At 39.7% G+C, this 25,924-nt stretch overlaps 1 protein-coding gene across 1 annotated transcript in view; it reads left to right on the top strand.

Annotated features, from left to right (window-relative positions):
• RSBN1L (round spermatid basic protein 1 like) overlaps window positions 1-21,143 on the top strand; it is a 54,754-nt gene extending 33,611 nt beyond the window's left edge. Inside the window, exons 4-8 of the mRNA XM_066633802.1 lie at window positions 9,747-9,884; window positions 10,777-10,919; window positions 13,591-13,758; window positions 19,755-19,863; window positions 20,094-21,143. Coding sequence (XP_066489899.1) covers window positions 9,747-9,884; window positions 10,777-10,919; window positions 13,591-13,758; window positions 19,755-19,863; window positions 20,094-20,741 — 1,206 coding nt within the window. The 3' untranslated portion in view covers window positions 20,742-21,143. The remainder of the gene's footprint in view (window positions 1-9,746; window positions 9,885-10,776; window positions 10,920-13,590; window positions 13,759-19,754; window positions 19,864-20,093) is intronic.
• The last annotated feature ends 4,781 nt before the right edge of the window (window positions 21,144-25,924 follow it).

Raw genomic sequence — 25,924 nt, 5'->3', positions numbered from 1 at the left:
AATTTGCATTTATTTCTCTTATGGTGGTGGGTACTCAAACTGGTGGGTTACGACCCACGAGTTCGTGTAAAGGTCCCCCAATTCCTTTAAGGGGTGGCGGAAGGGGAGAGGCAATCTCTAGGATCGTGGGGTGTTTTTACTTACTGCAGACTGCTGTAGGCTCCAGGAGGTGTGGGGAGCCCCATGCGGCTCCCCAGGGCTCCCTGATGATTAGAATGGTGAAAAAAAGCAATTGGAAATAACTTCCTGGTTGCGATTGCAAAACTGGAAAAAGATTGCTTTTTTCCACCATTCTAAGCATTGGGGACCTCAGCGGGGGGGGGGGGGGGGCTGCGTGCGGCTCCCCACACTTTCTGGAGTCTGCAGCAGCCCACAGTGAGTAAAAGCACTCCCCTTTGTCCCCCCTTAGCAACGCGATCCTGGCCCTCTCCCCTGCAAAGACTTTGGGAGTAAAACTCCCGAAAAGTGAGAACCAGTGTCTTATGGCAGTTGGTGTCTATGAGATGCATAAATTTTGATTCTGAACTTTCACATTGAGGAGCTTCATGAACTTCTGAAAATAGAAAGCATGCATGAATTGTTACAAGCTTCCCAACTCTTTGACCTTTTAGTTGTGTTCTTTAATGGTGAGCGATGATGTTGTAGTGGTTCTGGAGTTGAACTTAGACTTGAGAGGTCCCAGTTCAAGATCCCACTCAGCCATGAAGCTTCCTGAGTGACTTTGGGCCAGTCACTATCAGCCTAACCCAGTGGTTCTCAAACATTTTAGCACAAGGACCCACATTTTAGAATGACGGTCTGTTAGGACCTTCTGGAAGTGACGTCATCAAGCAGGAAAATTTGTAACACTCCACATATGACAAAATCAAATCATACAATAAGTATAAGTTTAAGAATTTATTTAAAACAGTGGTTCTCATACATTTAGCACCAGGACCTGCTATTTAGAATGAGAATCTGTCAGGACCCACCAGAAGTGATGTTATGACCGGAAGTGACATCATCAAGAAGGAAAATTGTTAACAATCTAAGGCTGCAATCCTACCCTCACTTACCCAGGAGTAAGTCCCATTTATTATCATTGTTAAAAGAATATACATAATAATTTGTTTAAAGTACAGGTCTGTAACATTTCCCCAAATGCAGTCACATACTACAGCAGCATCAAGTATAATATATTAAAAATAAAATATTGTAATTAATGGGGACCCACCTGAATTTGGCTTGCGACCCTGGTGGGTCCTGACCCACAGTTTGAGAAACACTGATTTAAAATAAAGGAGAACACTCCTAAGTGTTGCAAGGTTGATAAGGCAACTCAAGAATAACTCGGTACACAGGAGTGAAGGTTTGCAGGCTTTTTTTATTTCATTGCAAGCAATGGTCATCTCACAGGACTAGTGTCCAAAGCATGTGAGCAATTCCCAATATGGATTCCAACCTTTTGGCTCTTTGTCCCAAAATCTAGACTTCCCATTGGCTGAAATTTGACATCAGAGATGGGGCTAACTCCTAATAGGATACAGATAAGGCACACCATACCTGATAGGTACATTTCAGGTTTCATTTGCATTAAAGATGGAAATAGGTGGGATTTCATCTTTAAACTCAGACAAGTAAAAAGTTTCTGGGCGCCGGTAGAGTGCAGTATGATACAAATATTCAAGCTTAGGTAGAAAGCAAGATAAATCACAGATAATAAACCATTTCTTGGCATACATCCCCTTCAGACTCATCCTAATTAGGGTGGCCTGATACAGTTGCCTAGTGTTATCTTTACACCTGTTGCTTAACGTAAACACCATGGGGCCCAGTTTGCAAAGCCAAGGTTTTCTGGAACACAGCAAAGCAGCTTTTGGTTGCTTTTATTAAAGAGGGTTTTAAAAGCTTTACTAAAAACAAGCATTTTGGCTTCTAACTATTGTGACCAGTTACCTTGGGTACGGTTTAGCATAAAGGGATCACTTAGTTTCCATATTACATATGTATGCTTTTGCTCTAAAAGCATAAGAGTATAGTTACAGAGTTTTCCTAGTAAGCATAAATCAGTAAATGCCCTTATCCCTTGTCAAGGATAAGAGCTCATTCCTCTTCAGTAGCTGCCTAGCATCTGCTATCTCTTGAGCTACAAAGTGTAAACACCCTGAGCTGAGGCTTCAGCCAGCTTCTCCTAAAAATGATTCTTTCTTAACACCAAGCTGTCTGGGGTCAAAGGTCACCATGCCTTACTAAGTAGTTGGGGATCTGTTTAAAAAAAAATTGCAAAGGCTGCAGTCCTATTCACCATTACCCAGGAGTAAGCAACTATCTTGTTGCTAACATTTGATTTTTGGGTCTGTGAGGCTTGCAGAATTGGCTATTTGACAAGATTATTTTAAACTGCTTAAAAAAATTATTTTGCACACCATTCTAAAAGGGACTATTTCATAAGATAATTTTCAGATTTTGGTCAGGCTTGAAATTTTTACATTTCGGACTTGAGGGGTGGTGATAGCAGCTTTTTAATTCTTCCACTTTTAGTGGCCATCCACTGTAGGCTTGTATGGGGTAACCGGTGGTTAGAGGCTAAGCCCCAGCAGGGTTGCAGTGATAGCTTGCAGAATAGTATTGAACTCTTACTGCTGCTGAGAGATTCCTGTTCTATCTCCTGAAAAAGAACTTAGCACTCAAAACTGCATTGGTACTAATTGTGTTTTTCAATAAAGTCTCTCTTACAGCTTCTGTGTGTTTGTTTTATTTTAAGTTTTTTAAATTTTATGGCAGGAGAGTTTAGAAATAATTGTTTTGGATTATAACATCTTGTTAATGTTATTGGTGCTCTTAATGAATCCTTTGTTGATCAAGTTTCTCTTGATTCAAATTATGTGTCTTAAGTTATGAAAATACAAAATGGAGGGTTAATAAACATAAATTTTCAAATTAAAAAAACCCAGAAAGTTAAACATAATTTATTTTAATATATTTATAAATAAAATAAAAATGTGCAAATCCTCAGCATATGTTAATTTTAAGTACAGGTGTGCATCACTTAACGATCGGGATATGTTCTCTGATTCCCATTGTTACGAGATTAGATTGTTAAGTGAACATTTAGCCCAGTCTAGTGCCTTTGTTCTGTAAACAGGCACTCCCTGCCAGATACTCACTGGCTGCACAGGCTACAGGAGTCTGATTGTCTCTTCTTTTTATTAAGAACCTCTTTGTTGTGTAAACAGTCTGCTGTAGGCTATGGGAGACCTGATTGCCTTAAGAGCCTCTTTGTTGTGCTTTAACCACCATCTTATATGTGGTCCATCTTTAAACTGAAGGTTAAGTGGTGCACGCCTGTACTATAATCTGACACATTTATTCAAGACATCAACCTAGCATGCTATTCCAATTTGTCCATGTCTGTTCCAATATTGTGAAATAATTTATCTATTTGGTGTTTCCTGCGTATTTTTTCTGTCTTTATGTCAATATATAAAAATAATATGCAAGACAAACATCCAGACTCACAGCAATCTGTAAAATAGATATTATAAGCCATATATTAAGCCATATATGCATTAATCTTTTTTTAGTATCCTTCCAAATATCCAAGAATATATCCATTCTTTTATAAACCATATGTTCAAATGCTGATAGGGTTAAAAGGTCTTCTGTCCATTAAAGAAGACTGGAATACCAAAGAATTGTGTTTTACAACAAACTTTGATATCTGTAGATACGTATATTTACTGGTGTGCCTGGAGAGGGGTGGGGGGGGCAAATGCATGTGGCCTCCCTGGCCCTCAGAAGGCCTTCTGAGACCTTCAAAATGCTGAAAACCGAAAGTGACTTTTTTATGTGGGGGCAGCATTTTGCAGTCCAGGACCTGGGCGGCAGCAGGGCCAAGTTCACAATTGTGTATATTCTTCTGAATTAGCTTTTGTAAAATGGGAGGATATCTGCAGGACACCCGAAACTTGTTGTTTTGTGTCCTCACTATAGCCAAAAGACTTATACTGTGTTGAAAAGATATACTGGAAAGATCAGTGCTCTTCAGCTATTCTTCCTCTTCCTCTTCTTTTTTTTTTGTTAAATAAAGCTCACTATCCAAATACACCTCCTGGATTAAGCTAGGTCTGCCCCATGTGTTATCAGATTACATTCCTGCAACAAAGAAGGTCAATCTGGCATTCTCTTCACTGGGCCATTATCTGAACCTTCTATACAGATGACTTTTTATAAGTGTTTGGTAGTTAATTTTGGTGAATGTAATCATCACAGTGTTTGTCTTTTTTCACTGTTTGTCTGCACCAGTGGTTCTCACACATTTAGCACTGGGACCCATTTTTTTAGAATGAGAATCTATCAAGACCCACCGGAAGTGGTGTCATGACCGGAAGTGACATCATCAAGTAGGAAAATTTTTAGCAATCCTTGGCTGCAGCCCTGCCCACACTTACCCAGGAGTAAGTTCTATTGACTATTATTGTTAAATGCATGAATATCGTAGCCTGTTAAAAGTACAGGTCTGTAACATTTCCTCAAATGCAGTCACTTACCATGGTAGCAACAAGTCTAATAGATTACCAAAAAAATATTGAATTGAGTGGAGCCCTACCTGAAATTGGCCCATGACCCACCTAATGGGTCCCGACCCACAGTTTGAGGAACACTGGTCTACACAATGGATGGTTTATAGGTTGCTGAAAAATAATGTGACTTTTCTAGTAAATTTTCTCGTGCTTTAAATAGATTAGGATCTGATTTGGTGTATGTGACTCATATAAAACTATTTTAAAACAAGAAGTATCCTGTTGCTCATTCTGCATACTGAATAAATGTCTCAGAGTTTTCCAGTAGCCAAAAATAGTTGAGCTAAAACATTTGATTAGGAAAAAAAATCATGGACTTATTCTTGGAGCCAAATCCATGGGCCTTAATTCTGTGGTAAGTGTGCATAGAACTGTACTTGACATGGATTTAGTTTTGTTTTTTTTAATCAGTGCTTTATATGTATTAGAAATTATTTGTGTTGGAATATAGTCGGTTCTCATTATCTGCTAGGTTTATGTTCTTGGAAACCCTAGCAGATAGCGAATGTGAGGATAACAAATCATTGATCCCATAGGATCAGTGGGTTAGGTACAAGGGTACCATCAGAACAATCCAGCAGAGACCCTCAGGAAGCCAGCAGAATACAGCAGGAAGTGCCAAAATATCTCTGTATGCTGTAGATACCTTCTAAAAGCTGCAGGGACCTTCCAAATGATGCTTGCATCCAGCGCAAACCCCTTAATATGACCAGTGGAAGCATCCATTGGCCATTTTAAAGGGGTCTGTTCTGGTCACTTGTGCCATTCTGAAGGACCCTGCAGCTTCCAGAAGGTCTCTGCGTAGCGGATAACAAGATGCGGATAACAAGATGCAGATAATGAGAGAAGATAGCAGTTCTGCCCCTTGTGAGTAAGTGAATTCACTAATAGCAAATTTGCATATAAAGAAAACTGACAGTACTTGATGCTAGACACCAGATGCTAAGAGAAAACAAAGGTATTAAAAATTGTTGCATAGATTTTATTATGATGAAAATACTATTTTTTTGTTTTATAGGGATAATTACATGAAGGAAGTAAATTACAACTTTCAAACTACTCATTTGGACTGATAGTATATCCTTTGTTCCTAACAGCCCAATCCCATCCTAACCCTCCACCCCATGTAGCCAAGCTAAAAACAAGCACACTGTATCCAGTGGAGGGAAAGGGGTGGATCAGGAGGCTTTGGAGGCAAAAGAGGATTTAAATTCCCTTACACCTCTGTAAGCCTCCTGCTCCTCAATGAGCTTCCTCAGGCCTGTGCTAGCAACTTTGCTCGTGCAAGTCTGAAGATCGAAAGGGGTTAGGGAGGTTTCAGAAAAGGAGGATAGGATCCGACACATGCCATTGATGCTGGATCCATCCCCTCCAAAGCTTCGCTATTAATGCCCTTTCTCCTTCCACCCTCTTCCTCAACCTGCTCCTGCCTGGCAAGAGACTAGGAATCCATTGGTGCCGGTGAGAAGGCACTAGCCTTCCAGGCCAGCACCCAGACAGCTTGCCAGAGGGCCTTTTAAAGCTGGTGTTGACTGCTTTATGGCAGTCTGCACCAGCAGAACTTGCGTTCCAGTACCACCTGGCTCTATAAGATTGAACCATAAATAACTTTATTTAAAAAAACAATATATTTTTGGAAATAGAACACTTTCTTTAGGGAAGACTATAATAGTAGTAGAAAATTTTTCATTTATCACTTTTGTGGAATTAATTATTTCTTTCATCTATTATGTATAATGTATTAGGTTCTATGTCTTGAATGTCCTTTTGTAGAAAATATTTTCAATAAATAAACTGGGTAATTACTAAATCTAGAGGTTAATTGTCAGTTGTCCACTGCGACCCATTTGCAAAACCATTCACAGATAAAAGTCACTCTCCATTGTCAAGTCTTGGATTCCACGTTTTCAGGTCTTGTCAAGCTACCTTTGGTACCCACTTGTTTTGCGGTTATGAATTCTTTTCTGCTTGTGCAGCTGGAGGATGTTGACAGGATTCTTGTAGTGCAAGGTTATCCATGTGCACCCTCAATAATTGCCTGTCCTTGCTAAATAAAAGCAGTGAGAGGGTTGGAGTGGGTAGGGGGAGTGATTAATGTTTGTATGATGCAAACTTGCTTCAAGTCCTTAATTGTCAACTTTCTGTTGAAGGAACCCTCCCTTGATCCCACTGTACTGCATTGTCAAGTCAGTCTCTAGTTTGCTATTCTTGGTTATGGTGTACTAATGTGTGAGGATGATTCAGCTCCAGCACTTCCTTGCTGAGACTCATTATCTTGGCTGCGACCAATGGCCCAGTAGGTCAAGGGAGCCGCCAGTTGAAAAAGTTAGGGACCACTATAAGGGATCTGCATTGTGAAAGAAACAGCTATGCATTTTATTTGGGTGCCAGTGTTCATATAGTTCGCTGGTCAAGTGAATGTTTAGTTTTTATCTGTTGGAAAAACTGGGGATGGACTGTGCACATGTACATGCAGGAGAGCTGGGAACATGAACTGCATCTGCTCTGGTATCTGTTTTGGGCCTTAGTTTGAATTCAGTTACAACTATGCTTTTCCACAAGTGTACTTTATGTTGCTTGAAAGCTTTGTCTAAAAAGAAATTCCTTGGTGGAAAAATCATAGTTTGTTACATATGTCTGTATTCCTAGCTTACTACTTCCTTTTTTCAAAAATAGCAGCACTTAAAATCACTACTGAACCTTTTTTCCTAGTCTGCATGGCTATTGTTTATATTTGACTGAATATAAAGACTGGATGAATGGAAAGGCCATAATGTTTTATTGTTTATTTTTAAATGTACTTGCAGTTCTCACTTTATGCCGGGGTTATGTTCTTGGAAAACCGCATATATATCAAAAGCCTGCAAATGAAAACTGGCTTCCCCAAAGGAAACAATGGGATTGGCCCGGGTTAGGGGAAAAGTCATTTAATGCACGAGCTGACAACTGGTGACTTCTGCTTGCCCAACATGGTGTAGGGGGAGGAAGGAGGCTACTGGAAGTGGGAGTGGCTACTGATGTCGATGGCTGAGAACTCAGTGAGGTGTTCAAAGATGTTGGCAAAGGAATTGAGACAGCAGTAAGTGGCAGAGCTTAGTCCCAAGAAATCTTTGTCAGTTACCTTCTGGAAAAACTTTCTTGCCATTTCTGTAACTTTAATAGCCATGTTTCTCTCCAGCAGTGCAGTCACACAGTGATACATCAGTTTGCTTCCAACACCAACCTTCCACACACACTGGCTAGGAGCTGGCTCTTATGTACCCTTTAGGGCTGCTTAACTCCCCTTTTAGTTTCTCCTTTTGGAACAAATTTTAAACAAAACTGCCCTTCCTGCTATCTTTTGGAGCTTTGAAAGGAAACCATTATTTTCTGCAGCCTTTGCTCATCACATCTGATAACTTGAAGTATAAGAGTTAATATAATTCCTTGAGTTCTTATGTAATGGGAAACTGTGGTATTCTTAAAGTGAAAGCAGGATTTCTCTCATATAAATGGGAAAAGAGAAAGGTGGAAGAGTATGTGACCCCAGACGCCCATAGGCTTGTTCCCACAGCCCTAAGCTATAGTTTCACGTTGTGTTTGAACTGACCATAGCGTTTGTGGAAATAGCATTCACTGCTTTTCTTTTCTTAATAGGAAAAGTATGACTTGTTAGTTTATATATGCCATTCAGTTACTCGTAAGGCCCAATCCTGAACCCTCCCAGTGCTGGTGCTGAGCCCTGGCGCCAGCACTCAGTGCTGTAAACATGCCATAAAGTACATTTACAGCACCAGGACAGTAGGGAGCACTGGTGCAGCCTATGCCAGTCAGCTGCTGGGCCCAGTGCCAACAGGAGGACGTGCTGCCGCCGGGGGTAAGTTAAACTGCCGGATGGCAGTGTGGCCTCTGGAGCGTGGGGGGAGGGCAGTACAAGGGCAGAGCAGGGGGAGGAACTGGAGTGGGAGGGGGTGGGACCAGCAGAGCTCTGTTCTGCTGTATCCTAAACTCTATATTGGGCTGAGAAACCCAACACAGAGTCTTTCAAGTCTGTACTGGCAAAATAGCTGGTGTACACTTGAGAAGCCGTATTGTAGGGCTAGGAGCTTTCCCCAGGGGAAGGGAACAAAAGTTCCCTTCTCCCGAGGAGACTCCCAGTGGCTTTCAAGTACCTGCTGGATACAGCAGTAGCTGCTTTGACACCATTGCTCCAACTGGCTCCAGGAAGCATAGGATTGGGATGCCCATCCCTTGCTCCAGTCCTCTCTAGTCAAATTTCTTGTTACTTTAGACTATATTCAGTAGATTTGCTGCTCCAGTATGGCATGATAGTGTGACATACTGATTCTTGTAATTAATTGTGCCTGACAGCATGAACAAAGTACGATGTTTCCTTTGTTTATATGTATACCTAATCCTCTCTTCAGTAAGGTCAAACATTTTCATTCTCTTTTCCCACTAGGTTTTAGCAACATTTAAAAATACAATTATTTCCCACATATAAGGTGGCTTTTTACAATTTTAGGGGCAGTTCTTTTAACAGCTGCCTTCTAATGTATTGTTGTTGCTCATAGTCTTTATCTGAATATGTGCATTGATTTAAATATGAATTCCAATAGTGAACTAGCATTTTATTTGTCATATCTTAAATGAATTATTCATAATTTTAAAACTTCTAGTACTGTGAGAATAATGTGATTACAAAGCATTTTGTGTGCTGTATTTCTCAGTTGCTGCATAGTGCACAAATTTGGATTCTTAGGAGTACATATCCTCCTGCATCATGTGCGGATTCAGAACTGTGGATTTCATTATCCACAGTTCCCTCTGAATCCTTGGGTGTTCTGAGCCTAGAAGAGGCAGCATGCGCCCACCACGGTCTGAGGTTTCCCCAGGCCTGAGAACACTTATGAGGCTTAAAGATTCTACTTCTGTTTTTTTCGTAAAACTGGGAGTAGCGATTTTTCAGACTAAATGTCCATTCTGAGGCTTGCAGAGGCCCTAGGTGGACCTTTAGAGACTTTAAGGGGCCCCAAAATCTGCAAATTTGAACGGAGAACGGAATTCTCGCGGATGACATGGGTTTCCTGTATTAACAACTTAGATATTTTAGAAAACAGTATATTTCTGTTGCTTAAAATAGTTTTGTGAATTGTTCAGAGCACAAAATAACCAACACTATTTTACGTACATTGCTTTTTTTAGGTAAAAAGAACATATTCCCATGGTACATATAGAGCTGGCCCAATGCGACAAATCAGCTTGGTTGGAGCAGTGGATGAGGAAGTTGGGGACTACTTTCCAGAATTCCTTGATATGCTGGAAGATTCACCTTTCTTAAAAGTAAGAAAAAAAGAGGGGAAAAACAGCTGTTCTGAAGCTGATTAGTTGGGCAGTATGATTCTGAGGTACTTGTGCATGGGCTATTACTACTTCTTATATCTTGAGCATTCACTTAAAACAAAATCTCATTTCTAATCCTCATGGTTGCAGTTATTAATTCCAAAATCTAATTGCAAAAGTTAGCAAAGAATTGAGAAGAAATTTAGCAAATATATTTTATTGTTCATTCAGCTGCATTCTACATGCATATTTCAAGAGCCAATAGAAAATGATTACAATCCAGTCATACTCACATTTTTGATGAACACTGAAAGCACAAGAACTCTTTAACTTAAGCACACAGTGTACAGGTCTGACCTCAGTATCTGTGGGGGTTCTGTTCCAGAAACATACAGACACTCTGCGGATACTGAAATTTGTGGATACCTGGGTCCCAATTTTAAGGTCTTTAAATACATAAAAAATGCAAAAATCGGGTTTCCTAGCCTCTCATGGCAAAACCATGCTGTTTCCTGGGCTCTTTAAAATAGGTGTAAAGACCAACTTTTGGGTCTATACTGCGTTCAGCACTAGATGAGGCCGAATGTAGTGGAATGAAAATATTCATTGGGACTCCTGCATTTGTGGTAAGTCAAATTCATGAATGTATTTCTGTTGAAGTTTTTTATAGAGTGCCCCTGAATATGATTTAAGAACTTTGTTAATAGTATGCAGTTGTGGCTCTATACAATAAGCAAGGTACCAATAATTTCAGTTTCATAATTAAGTTAAATCTCTGTCTATCTCTGTCTAAATCTATTTCCAAATTTTACAAGAAGACTTCCATTTTGTCAGATGATTGTTGTTTAAAGTGGCAGTGGTTGAAAATAATGTGTTTAACTATTTTTCTTAGTGTACTTTGCCATGGGGGACACTTTCTAGTCTGAAACTAGAAAGTCGTAAAGATAGTGATGATGGTCCCATCATGTGGGTGCGTCCAGGAGAACAGATGATCCCTGTGGCAGACATGCCAAAGTCACCTTTCAAAAGGAAAAGGTATGTTGAAATGTCTGGCTTGTTCAATACTTGACTACTGTCTTTGTCCTAATGCTAGTTCATGTTTTCTCCACTGCCTTTTAAGAAATGCTATACATCTCAAGTAGCAATTTTTTTTGCATAAGAATAAACAAACCTCTCAATTAAGGACTTCATTAGGAGAATCTGTTGTAAGCTCACAAGCAAGAATGGCATGTTTTTGCTTCTGTCTATGGGTAGCATAGTCTCTCCCAGGCCCTTCAGAGCAGATTGCTGTGTGCTTGACTCTGCCGGTAGAAATTGGCTGAATTGCAAGGTGTGTTCACTGATTCGGCTAGTGTTAATATATGAAGTTATATACATTATTATCTTGTGATAGCAAGAGGTTGCCCTGCTTGCCGCTTAGAGAGTGAGCACATGACTGCAAGGAGTGTTGAAACAGACACGTAGGAACCTGCATTCAGTCCATCATCACTGGCTGCTACCACCTTGTCAGTGGAAGACAGGAGCTGCATTTGTTTTAACAGAGCAGGCTCTGTATTATAAAGAGACTAGGAAACATAGACAAGAGACTAGGAAACACCAAACATGGTGTGTGTGAGATTTTTCTGAGTGATTAAAAATGGGTGTGTACATGTAGAATTGTGATACATAGTCATTCTCACTTTTGTATGTCAGTGGGAGTTTGAAGTAGAGAGCATGGATGAATGTTAAAACATAACCTTATCTAGTTTGTAAATTTATTTTGGCCAGTGAAAAATGTAAACATCTATATAACACATGTGAATGCGTGCAAAATCTAACACAAGAACACCAAAAATGTTGTCGAAGGTTGGATGAAATCAGACAAAAGAGAAAAGCATGGATGAAATTTGAAATGGGGTTATAATTGAAAATAGCTGAAAGAGCGAAGTGATGAAAGTCAAGGTATTGCTTAGGAAGTTTGAGAGGAGAAAAAACTTCAAAAAGAATAAGCAAGAAAAAGGGCCTTTCTGTTAAGTCAGTTGAATGTTGGCATATTAATTTTGAGCATTTGTATTGTGCTTCTCCAGGTGGGCATTATGTACTGATGTAATTGTTGCAACCACCTTGTAAAGCAAATTATATTGTTTCCATATTGCTGTTGAGAAGCAGACACTAAGAGTAGCTTGCCTAGTAAGTTCATGGGACAGATTAAATTTAAACTAGAAAAATCTTGATTTGCAGCTCAGCCTCTACACTCCTCCATCAAAGTGTAGAAAACTGAGCTAAAGACAACAGCTTTGCTTCTATTATAACTGTGTGGAATGGGCTGGATTCCCATCTTGTTGTGTCCTATACAAGAAAAAAGCTAAGCATTCATTCCAGCATCCTTCTCTGAAGAATACAGAGGAGTAGAATGAAGCAGTGATATCTTCTGGGGTAAGATGTGTGCACCTAAAAATCTGAAACTGTTGTGGGGGGGGGGTGTCTTCTAACTTTTCTTAGGCTAGCAGTTGATCACTGCATTCTTAATGTTGCTGTCTCAGTAGCTTCCCTGCATTGATCTGAATTTGTACAGCCGTTTCTGACTCTAGTTCAGTGGTTCTTGCATATTTAGCACCAGGACCCACTTTTTAGAATGAGAATCTGTCAGGACCCACTGGAAGTGATGTCATGACCGGAAGTGACATCATCAAGCAGGAAAATTTTTCACAAATTTCACAAAATTGCCCTAGGCTGCAATCCTACCCACACTTACCTAGGAGTAAATCCCGTTTACTATCATTGTTAAAAGATTATACATAGTAGCTTGTTAAGAGTACAGGTCTGTAACATTTCCCCAAATGCAGTTACGTGCCATGGTAGCATCAAGTCTAATATATTAAAAATGAAATGAATGGGGACACACCTGAAATTGGCTCGTGACCCACCTAGTTTGAGAAACACTGCTCTAGTTCATTTCTTAAGGCAGTTTAAATCCTGCATAGTAAGAATGTTCATGGAACATTCTACTTCAGCTGCTCAGCCAATGGCAAGAGAAGTCTCAAACTGCAGCTTGCATTCATCTCAGCTTTTCTTCTTTAATTCTTGTTATGCGTTTTGAGCATATTTAAGACAAATTTATGGGTTCTGTTCTTTAACGTCCTACGTAAAAGATTCATGTGCTGAGTTTAACATGTGCAAATATCTAGCTATTCAGTCTTTAGAAGATTGACACACATGTTACAGAGCTTGAGAGTTTACTTCTTAATGTTTATATATTGACCATGAGGTAGAGGCCTAGTGTGGCATCCCAACTAGTGCTTCTGCAATTAGAAGCCCCCTGTGCAAACAGAAGCTTTCTCTGAGAGCAAGAGGAGTGTTCAACTTGTCAGCTCCTTACCTTCATGAAAGAAGGTTCTGTTTCAACAGGGAGCTCCCAATAGGGGAAGTACTTGTTGGGATGCCACCACTAAGAAGCTAATAACTGTATAGTGATTTTGTAAGTAGATTTTAGTCTAATTTAGATGGTACTTCTTTTTTTGAATGCTTTCTTATGTGTTTTTTTTTCAAAACTGTGAGAAAACAATTTGTTTTTATCACTGTCTCAAAATTCTAAATCTGTGCCTCTTCTGCTGAACACACCTTTTTCATACATACAATTTTATCCTAATAGACTTCCAGATGAAGGAAGCTAGCAATTTAAGGAGAAATTTGACCTGTGTCTCTGGATTGTTTTCTTTTTAAACAGAACTACCAATGAAATTAAAAACCTGCAGTACCTACCTCGTACTAGTGAGCCTCGTGAAATGCTTTTTGAAGACAGGACACGAGCCCACGCAGATCACATAGGACAAGGGTTTGAACGACAGACTACAGCTGCTGTAGGAGTATTAAAAGCAGTGCATTGTGGAGAGTGGTATGTATTTTCCATTATCTTCAGCCTGGGAAGGATGCTGTCATAAAATGTTCCTTTTGGTCTAAATTTCTAGTCACTTTAATCTTAGATTTTCTCTGTTTGCTTTTTGAAGAGCAAACAGATTGGGTCTCATTATTCATGAGGGTTCTGTTCCCAGAACTCAAGTGGATGGCAAAAATAGCATTAAAGCAAATCCATTTAAAAAACAATGTCTTTTTGCCAGGCAATTTAGAAACAGCCTTGCTTACCTTTGTGATGTAAGATGGAGTCATTAAACAGACAATCCATCGGTCAGTCTTTCTCCAGGTGCTTAGAAAGACTTTGAGCCAGCAACCCCCTCCCTTTACCCAGAGCAAAGTGATTATTTTTCTTTCAAGTACTCAGGGAGGAAGGGAGGGGTCTTGGAGTGAAGCTGTTCTAAGTACCTAGAGAGAGAATGACTGATGGATTGTCAGCCAGCGTTAATGAGGCTATTGTTAAATGACTGTTTTCTTTTAATTTAAAGGACCTTTCTCATTGTGTTGAGATAGAAAAATCCATGGATAATTAGGTTATACCTGTAATAGCCTGCATGACTACAACAATAAGAAAAGCAGTTTTTTAAACTGTTATTTTAAAGGAATGTATTTTTCCCCTTCACCAGGGATCAGCACATTCCTTCTCATTAGTAGTGGCCATTCGTGTTGAGTCAAATCTGTGTATAACAAGGTTATAGAACAGAAAAAGGGAACAGTTTTTAAAGTGATTTATTAATCTTGTTTGACTGAAAAGGAGAGGCTGTATTTTTAAAATGATGAATCTTGCTATTTGAAAGGAATACTTATCAGGCATTGATGAAGTGATTGCCAGCCCAATCCTATCTGCACTTTCCTGGGAGTAAGCCCCATTGACTCTAATGGGACTTACTTCTGAGTGGACATGCATAGGATTGAGCTGCGTGTCTCCTAGTATAGAAGACAAATCAGCCTCCTAACCAAACCCTTATCGGCTCTGATATATTTTCATGGTTTATTTTTGATTTCCCCACCAGCTGCTGGAAAAATTTTAACTTCATTAAATTAATAAAGGGTTCAATCCTATCCAAGGAGAATGGGAGAAATGATTAGTTGGATTGGGGTCCACAGGGTGGGTGGGTGTGTGTGTGTGTGTGTGTGTGTGTGTGTAATGTTGGTCAGTCTGGTTGTTCACACACTTCATTTGATAAAACAATTCTATTGGTATGCTTACAAAGTTAAAAAAAATGAGTCCTACTGGACCAGACAAAATCTACCTATTCCAGGATCCTGTCTCCAACAGTGATCAGCAGCTGATCATTTATAAAGCATGTATATTGCTGTGTATTAATAATATATTTTTAATATCTGCATTTAATTAATGATATGATTAATATAATTAATATTAATATAGTTAATATTTCTGGCCACTTCCTGTTTAATGATGTCACTTCCAGCCCTCAGGAACATGATGGGGAGTCATGGCCAACAGCCATGGGGGTCAAGGGAGCCACGGGCCAGAAAATTTTGAGTACCACTGCCCTATGCTTTGGAATATCTCAGCTCTCCCTGTTCCAAACCATCCTAGGCCATGCTGACTGTGGTCTTCTCCCTCTCCCTCCATCATGCCTCCAGGAATCCCAGATTTTCAGTGTTGTTTAATGTAATTGAGTTGTTCTTCCCCATTGCCCCAGCAAGGGGTCTTCAAGCAGGTTCTGATGCCTTCACAGCTGCAACTGCTTCAAAGCCCCAACCAAGCCCGTTTGTAACTTGAATGTGTGTAAGTCAGGTGGTTTCTGTATTATATTTTTTAAAGATCTAATACATTGTACATTTTATTATGTAACTTTGTAAGCTGCTTGGGCATTTGCTTTGGCATGGGAAAGGCGGGATATAAATTTTTCTAATAAGAACCCTGATTTGTGGCCACTAATTGATGACTGCTGATGTATATTGTCAAAATATCTGTAGTCAGATCTGTATAGGCACTTCTCTTAACATTGCACAAATAGCATCCATTGTCTGCGAGCATTTTGGTACTTCTCTGATTAAGAAATAAGGAAGCATGAGAAACTGTGCATAATAAAAACAAAAACAACAAAACACACACACTGAAAGGAGCCTATATTTTTTTAACTTGCAAAATATTCAGATTTTCCTAAGGGTTTTGTTGATACTAATTTTTCACAATATTATCCAGAAGAATGCTTGTTGTTTGTGTGGCACAGAGATCATTCCAGATCCGTGGACAAAGTTTATCTGATATAATCTAATCTGAGTCTGTGCCCCTTCCCCCATAGTTAATGTTCACAGGCCTAAGCCCTGTGACAGAGAATAATCCAGTGTGTCACCTATCAAAGCTATGATGCTTATTATCTTGATTTAGAACAACAGTATACTTTAAAGATGTCAGGAAAGGTGGAAATGTAAAGACTTTCTCTTATGCAAGCTTTCCTTCAAAGTTCAACTCTAGTGTAGTCTGTTTTAGGCATCTTTTTTGGAAGGTTATTTACCCTGATAAAGGTGGGTGGCCTTTTGTTTTCCAGTTGCCTGAATTTTGTGTTTTATTTTTTAAAAAATTGAAAATTCAAACTTTAAAAAGGCATTGTGACAGCTAGGAGCAATCATGGAGCATTGGTCTAGTTGCTGATAACTAGGCTGAACTTTTTCAGAAAGGGCGACTACTGAGACCAGGCTTGAGTTTTTTTAAATAAATCTGTCTTTTTCACCTCTATGTATTTATAGCTGTGGGAGGAGAGTGGTGAGTGATAAAGGGCGCAGTCCTAACCAACTTTCCAGCGCTGGCATTGCTGTGCCAGTGGGGCATGTGCTATATCCTGCAGTTGGGGGGCAGTCACGGAGGCCTCCTCAAGATAAGGCAATGTTTGTTCCCTTACCTCAGAGTTGCATTGCCCTTACCTCGGTGCTGGAAAGTTGGTTAGGATTGCGCCCAAAGTGTGGTAACTTAAGGAAGAACTTAAGTACCATAGATACTCGCCTATAGGGCAATGAATTTGTCCCAACAGATAGCTCCTGAATCTACCCTTCGCCTTATCTGCGGGGCTACTTGGGGTCAGGGCTGTTTCAGGCACACTGTGGAGCAGCTGTGGTGCTGCTGGGGAGGGTGACGCGCCACTCATTCCCTCACTGCGCATGGGGAGTCTGCTGCTCCCTCCTTCCGAGCAGGGAGCCTGATGGAGTTGCTCGGTTTGCCTGCTGCTCCCTCCTTCCCACCTTGAGCGGGGAGCCTGACGGAGCTGCTCCGCTCGCCTGCCTCGTTGCTGTTCCTGGGCATTGCAGTTCTGCCTGCTTAGGCTCCCCGAGCCTGGTCTCCTTGGCTCTGACTTCCTCCTTCTCCTCCACCCCTGCTCATCTTCACAAGGACAGGAAAGGGGAGCAGGAACCAGGAGTGCGTCCCATGCCTGTTGTCAATGGGGTTTACTCCCAGGAAAGTGTGCATAGGATGGCAGCCTTTGAGCCCAAGCCTGTGCATGCCTACTCAGAAGTAAGTTCCATTATTGTCAATGGGGCTTACTCCCAGGAAAAGATTATAGCTTGAAGATGGGGTGAGAAATGGGAGGGCTGCTTCTTCATGAGGTGTTTACAGCTCTGCATCTGCTTCTTCAGAACAAGAGGGAGGAGGGGAGCCCCCCACACAGCCTCCCTCCCACCCCCACTCCTGCACTGCCTGCTTCTCTCTGCCCTTCAGCCCCAGCCCCTCTCTTCCTTCCATGAGCCTTCACTCTGTTGTACTGTTTTCTCCCCCTTCTCTTCTCCCTTCCCCACTGTCCCTCTTTCTCTGCCCCCTATTTACAAGCCATGCAATCAGGGAAACTGACCAGGAAACCCCCTGACAGCCTTGATCCTGCTGTAAATCAAAAGGAGGAAACAGCCCTCAGACCAGGTGAGGGTGGGCTTGTTGCAGCTGCAGGATGCACCTTCCCTGAAAGTGGAAACACTCCCATCAAATGTCTCACAAACTACAATTCAGAGCACCATTACTTAGGAATTACACCTAGGGAAAGCAATGGGTCTGCTTCTGAGTAAACAAGGTTTCAGCTATGTGCAGCTGCACTTGGTCACAGCCATTTGCTGTTGCTTATCTCTGCTGTGAATTGAATTGCACACTCCCAGTTGTGTTCTAAGTTGTATGTTATATGTAGAGCTTCTGGCTTAAGAGCAGAAGACTCTGCCTTTGCACTGTTTTGCATCAGAAGTGTCCTGAGAACTTCTGAGTGATCACTTTTTTACATTTTAGTTTTTTTCCTGTGCTGTCTTCAATCACTGGTTCATACATGAACTGATCACTAAAAATTAGCTATTGGTGGGGCTTTCACAGTCAACTAGCTACCTCCCTTCCTGCCTTGCTGGCCCTGCAAGGCATTCTGGAGCACTGCCATTATTCCATGCTCTTTCAAGTACCCCTAAAGGTCCTGTTGAGGGGCATGTGCTGCATCCTGCAGTCGGGAGGGGAGGGCAGTCATAGATAGGGCAATGTTTGTTCCCTTATCTTGGAGTTATTATTATTAACAGTATTTATATACCACTTTTCAACTAAAGTTCACAAAGCGGTTTACAGAGAAAAATCAAATAACTAAATGGCTCCCTGTCCCAAAAGGGCTCACAATCTAAAAAGATGCAAATGAATACCAGCAGACAGCCACTAGAACAGACAGTGCTGGGGTGAGGTGGGCCAGTTACTCTCCCCCTGCTAAAAAAATGAGCACCCACTTGAAAAAGTGCCTCTTACCCAATTAGCAGGGGTTAGCATTTAGCAGGGGTTAGCAATTAGCAGGAGTTGCATTGCCCTTATGTCAGTGCTGGAAAGTTGGTTAGGATTGCGGCCTAAGTCACAGTTTGTGGAAATCGCTCACATTTATCTAAAGGGCAAGTGCTTTCACTTGTCATAAGAGACAAGATATGAAGCTGAATGTAGTTTTTAATAAAAATGATTGACTAAAGACTGCCCTGCTTTTTGTGTGTTTTTCACTTTGTACTGCCTGCTGGTGAATCAGAAAATCTATTAATGTAGAAATACTTCTGTTTGATTGGGCAGGAATCCTTTTAGAATGCTTGTAATATTTGAATAACTTTTTATAGTTTTGCTGAATCTATAACCAATATTTCAAATATTTGTACTGTACTGAGCATGCGTGTTTGGTTAACTTCAGGCCTATGCTGAAACTGTTTTAGAAATTGTGTTTAAGGATATTCTAAACATGCATCAAGCTGATGTACTAACTCTTAATTTAGGAATACGCAAGCTCTAGCAACAGTTTGGAACCAGTTTGTGTGGTTGTACACACAAGAATCTCCTTTTAAAGGTTAAAGAGTTTTCCTTTTCTGCTTTAAAAACCTCAGTTCATTAAATTGCTCTGTATTGGTATAATTATTAAGAAATGAAGAGAAAAGAGATGCCAGTTGCAGAGATGCTTCAAGAACAATAAGTCATCCTGTGTTCCCTGCAGTTAAGATCTTGTTGCGGTCATGTCAGGCCGTGCATTTTTCCCTAATGCAGTTGTGCATCCATTTTCTTCCTACCTTTAATGACTATGATATTGATTACATTTTTTACAACATGGTATGTACAAAAGCTTGAAATGTCTCAGACTTCTTTAGTTGGATTTGTTTCCTTTTATTTATCTACAGTAGAAAGCTTACGTATAGTGCATCTGTTTGGCTACAAGCATACCCTTGTGTCTTGGATTTAGACTCTAAATAAAAGGGTATATTTCATTCCAGGATGTGTGACATCTGTGTATTGTTGTATTTTCTCATGCAGCCATCGCTGAGTTCAGCCGATGCTGCCTGCTGCTGCTGCTGCCATATGTACAGAAGTAATTATAGTTTATCTTGCTACTCTATGTGGAACACCTGTAAGGTGGCAAACAACTCTCATGTGTTTTCACAATGTTAGTTTGTATTTACAGATCTCTGCAAAGCAACAATAATGTTGCTAATTTTATTGTATTCCTGATTACAACATTTTTTTTCCTTGTACAGGCCTGAACAACCTCGTATAACCAAAGATGTAATTTGCTTTCATGCAGAAGATTTCTTAGAGGTAGTTCAGCGAATGCAATTAGATCTGCATGAACCTCCACTTTCACAGGTAATTGTTCTGATAGTGTAATATTTGAGAACAGCTCCTTCTTTAGAGTCCTTTCAGCAGGGTCTTAAGACCTTTTTATGCTGACACTGGGGGGCATGGCGCACATTGTTTTAAATATTATATATATAACCATTTGATTTATAAGCCGCATTGAGTGCCCTCTGCAGGGTAGAAAGGCAGGATATAAATTCTATAAATAAATACCTAATTTTCTTTTTCTTTCTTTTTAGTGTGTCCAGTGGGTTGACGATGCAAAACTTAACCAATTACGAAGGGAAGGCATTCGATATGCCAGAATACAGTTGTATGATAATGATATTTATTTTATTCCAAGGAATGTTGTGCATCAGTTTAAGACAGTTTCAGCTGTGTGCAGTTTGGCTTGGCATGTTCGGCTCAAGCTATACCACTCGGAGGGAGAAAAGCAAAGCATCCATGAAAAAAGCCCACCAACAGAGCCCACATCTTTAGTTATAGGACTTCAAGCTGACAATGTAATGCAATCAGCAAACAAAAATGCCTCTGAAGACACCAAATTTTCAGGCAGCCTGCAAACTAAACATATGAAACAGGAATTTTCACGCATGCAACATGAACCTGCTGCATCTCACCGAATTAAAGAGGAATCAATTACTGTTAATCTTCCCGAAAAGACAGTAGCACTTAATGCTATGGAATGTCAGAATGTTAAAGCAAAGTTGGATCATGTTCAGTTAACGAGATCTAAGTTTGAACCTGACTCTGAATTGGAATCTGATGACAAAGATTCACAAGACAGATTGTGCCCTGGGGGTCAAGTGAGTCTGGCAGATACAAGACAAAGTAGTTCAACATATCCAAGTCTGCATGGCAAACAAGAGGACGACTTTTTGTGTTGAAGTTGTTGTATATATGTTTTTAAATTCCTTTTTAGACAGACATAATAATGTAAAGATGCTTAAATTCTGTGAGGCAGGTTTGTTACTTGTCCTCACATCTGTTACAGAAAATAGTTTATGTAGCTTTGTAACATTCCTCAGTGCCTGTCCATAACTGTGAAAGTATCAAAGCACTTAGGGCCAGATGCACTGTAAACACTGCAGGTGTAACATAAAAGTCTTTAAATATAAGTTGTAGGTTTTAGAGTAGAGCTGACATTTAACATATATTTTTTGTAAGATGAGCCAGAATTCTTTTTGACAATTCCAGGCTTTTCCATAGAGCTTATTTATACAAGTTTTTTTTCTTTTTAATATGTCAGCATTGTAGTGTAAATAGCTTTTTTTTTAAAAGAATCTTTTTAGTGTGATTTATATTGAAATGTGAGCCACTTAATAAAGGTTCATAATAACTATAATGGATTTTTTGTTTGAGTCCCTAACAAAAGTCTCAACTTCTAAGTTAATTTTTTTTAATGTTCATTCTTGCAAGAATTCTTCTATGTGTTGGAACAAAATGTTACAATACATTTTGTAATATTAAACACACAAGTAATCTTGATATTGAACTGTCATAATCTCACTTTGGGAACTTCAGTATTTAAAGATGAATTTGGATGAATAGTTCAAGTGGTGGTTAGACTTGTGATGAACTATTCCTCATCATGTCTTGCATTGACAGGTACTTTGAAACGCTTTAATCATACACATTTCAGAGCCATGCAATTGTAAGTTATAAGAAGTGTTCAAAAACAGATCACCCTAATCTTTATTCTTTTGTATCCAGAGTACACACATCACCTTTTCTCCTACTATTTTGTTTTTCCCCCCTCCAACTGTGTTGAGACACTAACAAGTATGCAAAAAAAGTTTTTAAAAAAATTACTTCTGTTAGAGTGGTCCTTTAACAGTATAGGGCTACTTCTGAAAGTAGTTATGGTGGCCATAAAACTCTGATCATGGGAAAGAACAGCAGACCTGTAGAGAGAGTCAAGATTGAAGTCAGCTTAAATGTGACCTACCTGACCTATGGGAACACTCAGTCATGTTCTTTATTTCTTTGCCCTTAGCTAAACCTGCATACGTATTCTCAAATTTTAATATACATCCTCTTAGAGCAAAGCATTGTGGTAAACTTGGACTTTCAGAATTTTGTAAAGCACTGTGCAATAACTACTATAATCATCACTATAGCTTGTATCTCTTACGGAGCTTTGCTCTGTCATCAGAAGCTCCATCGGTTTTGGGGAGGAGCTTTCCACTTGTGCAGGAGATCCTTGCACAAGCTGAATGCTCCTGGGAATAAAAGGAGTTTTCAAGGCATAACCTTCGGATACAACCCTTTATATTTAAGCTGCTTGATTGCATGCAAGAGTCAGAATCTTATTTGGACATTAGTACTATGTTTCCAAAGTTTAGGAATTTTACCACAGTTACAAAAGGGAGTCTCATCTTTTATCTGAGCAGTATTTTGTTTCTGTTATCATAGCATGTCCTAAAACTGAATGAATATCCAGTAGGGAAGTTATGGAAGGTTGCATTTATTTGTATTTGTCTTTAGTTATAGACTAATGTTGGGATTTACTGTGGAATGTACAAACACAATCTTTGATGTTAAGTCTGTTGCTGAGTTGTGATCTAACTGACTATTCTGTATATGTTAGATTATTTTAAGGCTTACCAGACTTGGCAGTAGTGGCAACAGTGGTCATGATTCTCCTATAGTCTGGTCAAACTCGTCAAGGATATATAATAATCAAAAAAAGTAATCATGGCAGCAGTCCTAACAGCGAAGATTTTGTTTGTGAAATTGATGACAAAACAAATAAACACTATCTGCTCTTTTTTGGATACATTTTCAATTTTAGCAGTATTAAAACATTATAAAGATAAAATGTTCAGATGAGTCCCCCCTTTTTATAACCAATGGCTCCAAGATTAACTAGAACTTGATCTGATCTTATACATCAAAGGTACAGCCTTGCACAGATTATAGTACTTTACAATGAAGATAGGGAAGTATAAGATCGTTGGGAAGCATTCAAAAACTTCTTATCTGAGGAAAGCTATTGCATTGGAGAGGAGAGTTTTGACCTCGCTGTCTTCCTGATAATACTATTATTTTCAGGGAGTGTTTTTGATATTGGGGGGGGGGGGGTGCCATTAAATCATGCAACCATTTTTGTATAGTGTTTCTATTATAGAATGTAACATGAAATTATTGATTGGGGGAGAGTTGGGCAAAGGGAACACTGCCAATCAGTTGGGCATCTTGGACTCTGAAAATTGCAAGCACCTGCATAGTTAGTATCTCTCTTTTTTCTTATAAGGGTTTATGCATACGTCTCAATGTCAGGCAATTCTATTCCCAAGGAACTTTTCAGTATACCTTTCAAGTCTTTTTTGGGGGAGGGAGAGGGGAAATATAAATAGAGATGTTTCTGGTAAAATAGGATTACAGACTGTCATACTGAATGCAATGGGCTTACTTCTGAGTAAGGTATAAAAACACCATTTTGAAACACCTCTAGCTATAAATCATTTTGTAACTTAAAGTCCTAGCAAGGGCAGATCATGTTGATTTCAACATATTGAAGCCTGGAGCCTCCAGGTTTTATCTTGAACGCTCTTAAGACCTCAAAGTTGTTCATGTCCGACTGAGCTACTAGTGAATTGCCACTTCCAGCTTCTGTTTATCTTCTGGGATGTACCTTACTTGCTTTCCAGTTGACTGTTCTTTTTCCATTCTCCCTATTTGTTACCCCTCAGTGGACCAGACATCTGGTGTGCGCTCCAGTTCATCCACTGGGAGGCAGATTTTTTTGAAGACAGACATGGCAAGGAATAAGTAGTAGCTACTGGGTAATTGAGTGTAGAGCAGCGTTTCTAAAAATTTGTCCCTCGCTTTACCACTTTGCATTATCCACCTATTGGAAGTCCAACCGGAAATAACTGGTAATTATGTCATCAGGTACTTCCAGATTGGGGGGGACCTAACATGATGCAACAAACACCAGTAAGAGACTCAGGGCACATGGGAAGGCTTTTTCAAGCACTCAAAAAGCACATGCTGGAGTTTTCTTCTGAGCCAAACCTCCTACCACTGCTTGTTGCATTGTTGGTCTCGCAGCCAGACAGCAGGTGTCTGGAGTCCTAAGTGTACCACCAGACACCACCTCTCAAGTGCCACTGGTTGAGAAACCATGGTATAGAGCAGGGATCACTAAACCCAGGCCGGGGGCCAGATACAGCAAGTGGCCAACCCCGGCCTGGGTTTAGTGATCCCCTGAATCACTAAATCAGGCCAACCAGCCTCTGATCCCCTGAGAGCCTCTGGCCCGGTTGACCAAACACAACTGGAGTTGTGCTTCTGGGGTGAGGGAATGGGGGCCATTTAAGGGTGTGCTTTATTTCTTGGGCTGTTTAGAGAAATCCTGGGCATTGGAATCCATTTATTTATTCATTCATCTAAGTTCCATCTCTAATGTATTTATTTAAATTTTATTATTTTTTTCCCCAGCCCTTGACACTGTACCTGCTATTTGATTTGGCCATTCTGCTGTCTAAAAAGTTTAGAGACCCCTGGTATAGAGTGCCAATCTCTTCAGCTTGATCTCTTTCAACTTCCAAACACTAGCATTCTAGTCTTTATGCCTTTTGATTCACTTTAGAACTCTCTGGCTTTCTTTCAGGTAGAAATTCTTTAAATTTGCATTTGCTTGTTTTAATGCAGTGATGCTGGAACTGCTATGTAGGCAGAGGATTTTTTCAAAAATATTTTTTACTTAAACTAGTGTTTGTTTAATTTAAGTCCTAAACCAAGTCTGTGTAACAACCCCAGGCTGTTCCAGTATAGGACGACAGTTTTGCTACTGGTACATAGTTCATCTCCTTTTGCCACTAGGAAACTGAGAAAAACATAACTTTCAGATAAAAGTCTTTTAATTCAAATTTTATATTTGCATCTCAGAAAAAGTTGACAATGATTAAAAATTTCCTTAAATGCAAATTCTTGGACTTTGGATTTTTTTTTTAATAAACAGAGATCTCTGCTCTGGGATAGTATGAAGATAGGCATGTTTACAACGTTTCTTGAGAAGGAAGTTCTTTACTCAGTTTCCAGTTCTTAGTAATAGGAACACTACTCATTTTTTAACCGTATTTCTTTAGTGCCTCCTGTAGAAAGATATCTATTGATAAATCTGGTTGACATGCCATCAAAGCAGGTGCAAATAAAATAGCAAATGCTATAATCTACTTCTAATGTCTCTTCACATTTGTCATAACAGACTTTTGTTCTAATCCTGCATCCCAGTTTCCGATATTAATATTCGCAATCTCTTAAAAGCATACACATACACATGCACACATTTTTCTTGGTTTACATTTTTACCAAAACCTGTGGTTATATATTTACTTTGGGATGAATTATGTTGCTGAACTTGGCATAGAAACTAAACAGGAGCATGTAATGTCATCTGTGGCATGTCTAGTTGCCTCTGATTTATTTGAAAAAAAATTACCCTATGCTTTCTCTTTAGACGCTGGGTGGTTTAGAAATACATACAGATCAAGACAGATGTAAGAACAAAGAAGGCAAGAGCCAACCAATGTTCATAATAATGTGAAGGTCTTCTGAAAAAAGCAAGTCTTCAGCCACCGTTGGAAAAGTTAAGCAAAGGAACCTGCCAAATCTCAATGCAAGGAGTAGGTAAATGTGCCCCAACATCTTCTCGAATGATACAAAGGTTCCTGGGAAACACTGCACTTGAACTGGAGGCGCTTGCTTATGCCTTGCTCTTCTGTTGTCCTTCAAGGAGGATGCAGAAGCAAACTAAGAGGTAGCAGGCTAGGTGTCCTTCGTCCACCAAATCCAGCATTGTCCTATTGTGCATTCCTAGCAGAACACAACAGCCTTGTTTGAAATTGTAATTTGCATACACTCAGTTGCATTTTTAAACATTTTGTATCTTATCAATGTGACTTGCAAGAAATACTTAAAAAGGCAACCGTCAGAAACGATCAAATATGTAATGGGTTTAAGCAAAAGTCAACCATAGAAGAGCTCTCTTAAATATATCTACTTTGCTGTAGAGTGTTGCATGAGAAAAGCGATCCTAAATTATTATTAGTATTATTAAGAA

This window comes from Tiliqua scincoides, chromosome 7, assembly GCF_035046505.1.
Source record: "Tiliqua scincoides isolate rTilSci1 chromosome 7, rTilSci1.hap2, whole genome shotgun sequence".
Classification (NCBI taxonomy): domain Eukaryota; kingdom Metazoa; phylum Chordata; class Lepidosauria; order Squamata; family Scincidae; genus Tiliqua; species Tiliqua scincoides.
The sequence above is the reverse complement of the archived record's forward strand: the minus strand, read 5'-3'. Positions and strand labels throughout refer to the sequence as shown.